We start from the raw sequence: 10220 nt of genomic DNA on the forward strand, positions 1-10220 counted from the left end.
TTAAATCCATACTTACTAAATAAGAAAAAATTTGATTGTCTTTAACATGGTGTCAAAACAAAATTAAGAGCATCTATTTTATGTGAGTCAACTATAGCAGTAAGCTAAGAGCTTTGTGTGCCGTATCTTACTACAAACTAATGGAAAAGATGGTCTATCTGGCTCAAGTACAAGGCCATTGAATAGTGGAACTCAGGTTAAGTAATCTAAGCTAACAAACAAACATGTAAACAAACAAAAGCTTTGGCAAGTAATTCCCCTCTGTATTCTGCCTTATTTAACATGTTCCCACCAAAAGTTCAAGAAAAGAAATAATTTTGTAGTGGTTTTGAACTCATTTATGCATATTGTGTTATACTCTGTCTTGATATTTACTTTATCTTTTTAAGAAAAAGAAAATGTCAATTAAATCTTATTTCCTACTACAATAGAATTTGAATTCCTATCTTGGGATATTTTTATAATTATATTTGATAAATTCTATGTTGTATCATAGAACTGACTTTAACACTATAACATATCCATTGTCATAGTACTCAAATTGTATTTATAATCTCACTTGAGTAATTATTATGTATCTTTAGATAAGATCATTGTGGAGACTAATTTTTGAGAAAAACTGTTCTGATCAACTTACTTCCTTTGTATTTAGTCTACACTATTCACCTTCATCTCAGCCAAGGCTCTGAATCCTGGTCCATGTTTTTATGGGAGAGTTTTGCATCAAGAACAACTGAGCTGTCATTTAACTCCAATAAGTGCAACCATTCATATGACATTGCTTCTTTATAGGTCTCTGAAACAGAAATATAGCAATGGTGTAATGACCTCAAGTATTTTGCAGTAATGTTTCTTTTCACTTAAGCAGTTTCTGAAGAACTTAAAATATTAAATAAAAAAAGAAAAGAGAAAAGTTAAGTGTCAATGACAGACTGCTTTAATAGCAATTGGAAGGCTCTGGTTTTGATCCCCAGCACCACAAACAAAAACTATGCAAGATACAAAATTTCAATCAGCTTTTAAAATTTATCTACATTGAATCATGAATAGTGTGTTCCTTTTAATACTATTTTATTATAGTACTGGTAAAAGATTTATGTGCAATATGCTTATGTATCTCAATTTTAATGAATTTCTCTACAAAAATTCTGTCTTGACCTTCAAATTCATCTTTGCCCCCCTTAAATATTGACAGCAAGTAGGGAGACCTTCCTGAACCCTTCTTGAAGGTTTATAACCAAAGACAGTCCTTTGATATTTGTTTTCCTATTTACCTGAAAATTAGTGGACACATGATTCATAACTTTCTAAATTGTACTTAATGCTTATACATAACCTTTAAATACTCTTTGCAGAATTGATAGGTGTGTTTGTCCTCAGCTTGATATGCATGTGATTATCTGCAACTAGCAGACACATGCTATGCATACTTTAACACCAGTTAGAGAGGATGCAGATTATATCATAAATATTAACTTTAATGGCTTATCAACTACCACCCACCTTGAGGATGATTAGCTGAAGGAACTGGCTATTTCTACCAATCATACCTGTAGTCATAGGTATTTTCTGAAATCACCTTGGTCCTACATGTACCACCTATCATTGATCACACACACACCAGAGAACTATAACGTAGAAGGGTCCACAGCTCTATTCTTTCCTGAAACAAATCTTTATTTGTGTGTGTGTGTGTGTGTGTGTGTGTTGTTCTATTTAATTAAATAATTGGTACTAAAGAGGATACTGAAATAAGAAGAATCATATAGTCTGCAAAGGACCCTCCCTGCAACATGTTGCCTCTGGATATGCATTCTGCTACAAAAAGTACAAGGACCTTACACAAAGTACATAAATATACTTTAACATCTCATCTGTTCATGTGTTTTCAAGAGTTTGTAGTGAGCAAAGGATGCCATCGTCTTATATTTATGGGGATAATTTTAAAGTTTGAGAAACTGAAATGTAGCTTCTCATAGTAATTCCGATTTTACTTCAGTTACTTAACAGTACATAGTCAGAATCCTGCTATCTGTTCTTACTTATAACACCTGGTTATAATATGATAACTTTCAGGATTTGGTAGCTTACATGCATTTCTCCAAGTTTTTTTTATTGTTCTTTGCTGGATTTTTGCTCCCTTTGGAGTTGAGTCTTTGACTGGGACATATTCACAGCAGAAAGCCCCATCAGGAACTTTTATTAACCCACTACAACAGTTGATACAGCGTCATAGCTGCAGAGTGGAATGTTATGCGCAGATTTTGCATGTAACATTCCAACTGTACAATGAAAGATTATACAAATCCTCAAGGAACATCCAATCAATCAGTGTTGTGTGAGGGGGAAAGGCAGCCGGTTGCTGAATTAGCTTCTGCTGGAATGTGTTCATGTGTAACATCCCACTGACTGGATGACATCACAACAGCTTCGGGTCCTGGAAAGTCTTGAGGATGATTAGCTGAAGGAATTGGCTATTTCTACCAATCATAACCCGGCAGTGCTGCCTTCATAGTTCGGGAGATAGGAGAAAAAGACGAGGGAGGGAAAGACCGACTCCAGCTAAGCAAGAGGTGCAGCGGCAGTCGCAGAAGCAGACAGGAGCAGCTGGTATTCCGGTGATTAAATAGTTCTCATAGCCTTTTTGCTGTACCCAATCTGCTCCCGGGTGTAATGCTCGTGTCCGAGAAGGAAGCTGCATTTTAACGGTGTGCTGAACAGAGGTCTGAATCATTCCAGCTGGCTGCTTGTTTTGAAAAGGACAATGTGTGTATAAATAAAAAGACTGCTGGAAGAGTTCAGACACCAGCAGTGGTGCTGACAAGGGCTCCCGGAATCCTGTAGAGGCAGATGGCATGAACAGAAAGCTCCGTTAATTAACCTGGAGTCAAGTAAGCCTGAATTCTGGATATCTTATTTTCTAACTCCGGATAAATTCAAGTTAGCAAAAGAAAAAAAAAATAATGAGATGCTTCTTTAGGTAAGTTACTTCCCTAATTTGTTGAAATTGACAATGACTGGGTATGCGTGGCTTAGCTTCATAAACAAGTGAAACGCACTGAAGTTTTATTTGTGAAAGATTTATATAGAAGCAGATACTTTTAGAGCCAGATTCAATCTCCCTTTCTGGAATGTGTGTACATACCTGTCAGTGTGTTTTATAGAAGTTGTATTTGCCCTGTAAATAGAACAGACTGTCCTGCTGTAGAAAAGGAACTGCAACAGCAAATGAATTTTAGACACTTACCCCAGCATTTGCACCCCAAACATCTGCCTTGATAACAGGTTAGTCCTGGTCTTACTGAAATCACCAGTTTTGCAAACTCAACCTTCGTGGTAATTGTGGCTGGTGTTTTAAATGTTGCCTAGAAGTATTTACTGGGAACATGGCATGCAAATTTTCCAAGATGAGAACTCTTCTTATGACCTGAGATTTTATGTGTTCTCTGTCTTGATGGCGTTCTTGAGAGAAATATCTGGCATACACATTTGAAACTGTTTATAATGAAATATATGTTGTCCCCTCGCTCCTACTAGAAATGAAAACATCTTAGACTAATATATGCTATATTCGTTTCCTAGATTGTGAGGAGCAAAGCAAACAGCTTGTACCCACACACACACACCTCCAAAGTCCCTTGCACAATAAAAGTGGGATGTTTGAAGTTGATTTTAGTGTTTCCATTATGTATGTCAGAAGAAGTTGAAGTTTAAAAATATTAGAAACTTACTTCCTTTAAATGTGTCCTAATTATATCAGGATACAGTTTTTGGTCTCTGTAACACTGTTTAGAAGTGCTGTGCTGTTTATTATGGTTGACTCTGTCCTGAACCTTAATTAGCTTCAAGAAAGTTTCATCACTTCACCGTCTCTTTCAGACGCTCCTCTGCATGCCTTCAGTGTCTTTTCTCAGAGTCTGTTCATTAGCTTCATGTCATAGTTGTTGCAATGTTAATTATGTATCAAGATAGTGACGTCTTTCTATAATTCAGGCTTCCGTTATCCACTTTCTTGTCAACTTCCTAGTTAAAACTCTTTATTTCTTAGTATAAGAGGAGACAGATGAAGACAGAGTTTTCTAAAATTACTTTAATTTCTCCCAAACTAGGAGGCAATGGCTTTCCCCTAAATTGTCTTAATGGTTTTACTTCAGATCAAAGTAACTATTTTAATCTTTTTTTTTTCTAACTAGAATTGTGCCAATTCTGTATTCAGAAACAGGTAATACATGCCTTGTGTTATCTGTTTCCGTGAAACAAGTATAAATCAAAAATACAAACCACGGGCCATAAGGCTCTAAGGGTCTAACCGGTACTCCTAAGACATATTGAATAAAGAAAATAACCTTGCCAGTTATGTTTACTTCAGCACAGAAACAGAGATTTTAATTCACTATCTTTGTTGCCATTGTTCAGTAGAGAATCCTCGGGCAACCTTAGGATGCTTAGCTTCTATGGGCAGAAGATTGGGGGGAACCTTGTGAGAAAATTGCCATGTGTGCTACTTTCAAACGATAGCATGGAAGTCACCCTTGTTGAGAAAACACAGATAAAATTTATGCATAAACCTTAAGTAAAAGAAAATTTTATAAATAAAAAATATTTTATTATATCTTATTTTTAACAAACCAGTGGGTAATCCACCTGAATATAAATGTGTAGATCATAGTTCTGTCTCAATATTTGAAAAACAAAATGGAAACACATGCTCACATGTAATATATGTATATACACTCACCTGAAGAAACAAGTCTTAGATTTTTGTCTGGCAGGAAAACTGCTACATCTGATACCTATTCTTTCTTCACCCAAGAAGGCGTGCCATGGACATATTAAAAAAATACCACAGTTAATTTATCACAACACCAGAACCAGTGGTTCTTAAATGCTAAATAAATGTTTCTAATCCATACAAGAGTTGTTGCCAAGAAGTTTAATGTAACTGTGTTCTCCTCCCACTTTCTCTGAGCGGAACAGCCTGTGAGAATGAAATACCCTCTTGCTCTCTTTCATTTAGTGGCAACTACTTAGGGGGACCAGAGAAGCATTTAGCATACCGTGTTCAAACTGGAAGGTTCTGGCTGATGCTGCCTCTCCAGATTTGGAAAGCAGCTGGGGAAACTTATAAAGTAAAGCTGGATTATCAACCTTGGCTTTCAGTCAGGTTAGAGGAGCAGTGCACCCAGAAGGCTAATTTTTTTTTCTGGACTGAAATTTATTGATAATGTGTTATGTTTTCAACCTAACCTGTACAAACTGAAATATTTCAGGAGTAAATATATTTTCAGACTAAAGCAAAACTCTAAAGTTACAAAGGTTTCTTTTTTATCAAAGGTTTCTAGGATGAAATCATATATATATATATGTATATATATATGAAATTACATATATAATATACAAAATAATCTATATTATGCCTAGCATAAACCTCATAAAACACAATATGCAGTGGCAAGTAAAGAGGTGATGAGATGTCTCACCCAAGCACTAGCTTGGAATGACAGAGTGATCAAAAATGTTGTATATTGATGTGCGCGAAAACAAAGAATTTAAAGGTTTTTTCTTTTTCAAGCAACTAGCTTATAGAAAGTCCAGTAAAAGTAGAGATACCAAAAACTTTCGTGGTGTTGTAGCTAGACAAGAAAAGGTAAACTCTCATTCATTATGTACCCTAAATAATTAGCAAAAGGAGATGTTGTCTGTTGTTTATTTTAAGTCCACAAAGTGAGAGAAATGGGTCAGGTGCCAGACACTATGTTATTGCCTTCAGCCATCACGATGTAACAGGCAGCAGCCTTCTCTTAACACCTAGGAAACTTTCAGCTATCCTGCTAGACCGAGTGTTAAGTGAGCTCTCCTTTGGACTTGTCTTCTTGAAGCTTCAGCAGTCAGAGCACTTCACGATCATGTGGAACTCACATGCATACAGTACCTGCCAGGCTTTATTTATCAGAATTCTAAAGGATGATACTACATTAAAATTTACTTTAAACAATAATATTGAATTAATTGGTGTTCTCTAAAACCCTGGATCACCTGATAATTAATATCAAATGCACTGGAAGTATCAGATATTTCAAAATAAATAGTTTTTTTGAGATGAGACTAGTTTTGAGATGAAAAGAGTTACTTCCTCTACATTTCTACCTATGAAACGTTCTACAGATATTACATGGTATACATATTTCCTTTGTCTCATATACTATGCCATATCCCTTAATATGAAGTTAATTCAGTCATGACAGGTTATAACAAAATAACTTTTATGATGACAAAATTAATAATAAATTTGAGTTAATATAAATATATAGTATTAACAGTATTGTCAAGAGGCTTACATATGTTATTTTGAGAACGATCATTGTTAGTTACTAGAACCTAAGGAAGAGCCCGTGAAAACACAAGGAGTTAAAATGACTTCTGCCCGAATGCTGGGGAACATTCCTTGATGTATTCAGGGTATTTTTGGAAATAAGATAGATAATAACATTATTAGGTTGTGGAATTGAAAATTCTGTTCCAAAATCTTACCTTACTGTTCATAAGAATAGTTGTTTGAAATGTCTGAAAAGTTCAATAAAGAAAGCAGAATCTAGCAAAGTCACATAGCATAAATGCCTCATGTTCCTAAGTTAGAATTACCCAAATCCACAGTTTTTATCATTAATATTTAACAGCTTTTGGTTTTATTTTCCATCATTTTATTTCCGTCTTCCAGTGCTGTGGCTCAAACACAGGACTTTTTTTGCATGTATATCCTAAGTAAGTAGTCTGTTACTGATTTACCTTTAGTCTTTATTAAAATTATTTCATAATCTTCAAATATAACCACGCAGAAGTTGAAAGTCCACAGACCTGGTTCAATATGTTCATGCAAAATGCAAACGTAAGTACACACTGCCTCTGATACTGTCCTTGTTCCCACCAGTTTTCCACCTTTACTCCCCCTCCTCTTTCTTCCCTTTATCCTCCTTCATTTGCATTGATTCTGTCGTCCCCCCTTCCCCCCTTCTCTGTTTCACGCTTGTCCTTCTCTTCTCTCTGCACTCCCCCCACTCACCTTTGCCACGGCAGGTTTAGTGCTCTCTTCATAGCTGACGAGCAAACCGCTCATGTTTAACATGGTAGCCCATATAATAACGACCTGGCATGAACACAGAGTAAGTGGTGAAACCATGGGGAAAGTTGGTTAAAGCAATAAGAAGGAAAGTAATATAAAAATGGGAAATGAGCATCGGAAAAGTAGCTCTCAATATAACTAACATCTATTCTCCTGCTATGTTGGTCGGCAGTTAACTTTTCTAAATACTTTATATACAGTTCTTTGTTCCCTGTGCATATGCTCCCACAGCATATTTTCCCACACCAAATGCACCATGGAGCTAAAAATAAAATGATAGAAGCAAACGATCATAATAATTGTTGTTTAAACAGCTATTATTAGTAGTTTTTTTATTCAATAACAAACATTGTAACATTCGCATGCATCCTAAAGGCCAACCGCCATGAATAAAGGAGAAGACTATGGGAGGGAGGGATAGATAGATATTGGACACATTTTGATAGTTTGGCTTGACTCCATTCCTGAATCAGAAATTCAATTGTAGATTGCTAATCCATGTAATTTGTCATATTTCATCAGACTTCTCTAAAGAGTTCTTGATGCACTGAATAGCGTTTCACGCCTACATTAAAAAATCATTTAAACCTCAAAAATAAATATAGCAACACTAAAGACTAATACAAGAGAGGAAACAGATGCGGTGATGCATATGCTCCTAACAAATGCATATAAAAGTCCTAATTCTGTTCATTACTCTAAAGTGCAGAACGAATAATTAGAATCAGAATTTAAATTTGATCTGCTCTCAAACTGTCTTTCCCTAAATTTCATGTCATTCCAGGCAGAGTTCACGTATTCTAAAACGTAAAGTAAAAACAGACATCTATGTGAATTATATAAAAACAAACATCTATGTGCAAATTATATTTATTCAGTCATTTAAAGTATATGAGTCTTTATATCTCTGTGTAAGGAAGCTTTACTTGGAATAAAACATGTTGTTAATAATCACAAAAAGATGCAAAAGTTGCCCAGTTGAAGTTGAACTCAGCATTTCACTATCTAGTCATAGTTCTCATTTCCATGGAGGAAAATTAAGGATTTGACTTTTGGTTCATTTATGTTCCTAGTGACCATGATAATAATATCACTATCTGATAAATGCTATTTAAAGTACTGGAACAAATAAAGCCCATTATCATGAGGATTAAATTCTAGTGGGAGCTAGAGAAGTGGCCATGAGTTCTCTAAAGGTGAACAAATGGAGGTGGAGCACCAAATGTTTACATGAAAGCCATAGGAAGAAGAGGTTAGTGAATGCCCTTCTGAGAAACCATCCCACAGACAATCCATTTCAAATTGAGTGCTGGATGATTTTTTTTTATCATAGAAGAGAATGTCATTAGTGCGAGCTATTTCTTTTAAGACACAAGATACAACACTAGACTTTGTCTCTGCCTATTGGTTATCCTTCCCACTTCTGAGGAGCGGCGGGGAGGAGTTAAGGCTACAGCAAACCCTGTGTATTACTTCTTGGAGAATAGGAAACCCATGTAATTTTACAAAATAGAGTTTTCGATTTTACCTGTCTCTTGTTTTCAGTTTTATGTACTTAAAAACTCATAGGAAGTCCTGGACTTTGTTTACTCCCCATGGGATGCCTCTCTGAGCAGTGGATGGGAGTGAGGTGGGGAAGGTGGGGAAAGCTGGAATAAGGGAGGAAGTGATAACTGGGATTGGTATGTAAAATGAGAAAAGATTGTATTAAAATTTTAAAAAAATCTCATGTCAATCAATATAAATTACCTTAGACCATTTTTATGTGTATATTTTAAAAGCTAAAGATACTCTTGAAGCCTAAGTAGTAGAAGAGGTAACTTCCCGTATTATTTCTAAAAATTGGTAGGAGAACAAAACAGAATTCCAGAAATACCATTCAGTTACCTGAGTGGTGGAGCTAAATAATGGTCCAGAAAGATAAGTATAATTACTGGATATAAAAATACATATATATTCCTTTCACTAATTGCAAAGTACTTCAAGCTCAATAACAGGCAATGCTTGGATAAGAGTCTCTTTGCTATATCACTAACACTGCTTTAGGGGGCATTAATGAAATCATAGTGTCGGTACCAAGGGAAACAATGATCAATACTCCTGCTTAGCACAGATCTGACATCCTTTGGTCCTCCTGTAAGTTTCAGGTTTCTAATGCCTTATGTTATACATAGACTTCTCTGGCATTTCTTTCTTCCATACTGACCTAGGTACCACTCTTTTGTCCTGATGTAGTTCTACCCCAGAACCAGTCACCGCACAGTGTAATTGCTATTCCTGTGTTAGTCCTACATTCCAATTTAACTAGAGATTTTTGGTGGTGAGCATGTTCAGAGAAGCAGAGAGGGAGCATGGTTTTGATTAACAAAAAGTTTAAGGAACCCATGGTAGGGTAGCCCCATGCACTAAGCAGTTGGTCAAATGGTAATACTTGAAGAAAGGGTACTACAACGGACCAGTATATAAATGCATTTCTTTCTGGAGGTATAAGTGCTATATTCTAGGATGCTATTAATCTCAAATTATGAAAGATAGTGGGTAGGTGTTTCTATATAGTATCAAGAAAAGTGATTCATTCCAGAAATGGTTGCTATTTTACTCAATAAAATCAACTAACACAGGTTGATCTACCCATTTGAAATTAGAGCAAAGTAACTTCTGCCTTAAGTAAAAGACATTTGATGGTTTATAAGGTTTCTTACTCCTTTTCATGTTATTATTTTAACATAAAAAAGTTTGTGGTTAAGGACTCGGTCCACCTAACCCCATCCAGTACTGAATATAGCAGAATTACATGGAATTTTATATATATAGTATCTTTGGAATTACAAAGGGATGAAAATAATGTCTATAGGAAGGCTTATTTTATTAATTTAAGCATAGTGTTTTTGGTCTTTTGAGGCAGTTCAGTAACTAAGATATGCAAATAAAGTCATTGATAAAATAATATCCTAAATGTTATTTGTTCATAGAAATTATTTGAATAATTTTGTAATGTAAGCTCTATTAATTAAGACAAACAGTCATGCAAGCCATAAGTTAGGTTTAAAAATGAATGTCTGAGGGGGGAGGACCTTGGACTTTCCACAGGGCAGGGAAC

General features: G+C 35.5%; 2 protein-coding genes across 2 annotated transcripts in view; one reads left to right on the forward strand and one right to left on the reverse strand.

Moving 5' to 3' along the window:
• Positions 1-7114, reverse strand: part of LOC102001475 (ADP/ATP translocase 2-like) — a 41284-nt gene extending 34170 nt beyond the window's left edge. The window contains exons 1-2 of the mRNA XM_005357422.1: positions 7061-7114; positions 6532-6564 (exon numbers count right to left, since the gene is read on the reverse strand). Of these exons, the coding sequence (XP_005357479.1) occupies positions 6532-6564; positions 7061-7114 (87 nt within the window). The remainder of the gene's footprint in view (positions 1-6531; positions 6565-7060) is intronic.
• Ndst4 (N-deacetylase and N-sulfotransferase 4) overlaps positions 2408-10220 on the forward strand; it is a 269358-nt gene continuing 261545 nt past the window's right edge. The window contains exon 1 of the mRNA XM_005357237.3: positions 2408-2980. The gene's annotated coding sequence lies outside the window, so the exon portion shown is untranslated. The remainder of the gene's footprint in view (positions 2981-10220) is intronic.

This window comes from Microtus ochrogaster, chromosome 21, assembly GCF_000317375.1.
Source record: "Microtus ochrogaster isolate Prairie Vole_2 chromosome 21, MicOch1.0, whole genome shotgun sequence".
Classification (NCBI taxonomy): Eukaryota; Metazoa; Chordata; class Mammalia; order Rodentia; family Cricetidae; genus Microtus; species Microtus ochrogaster.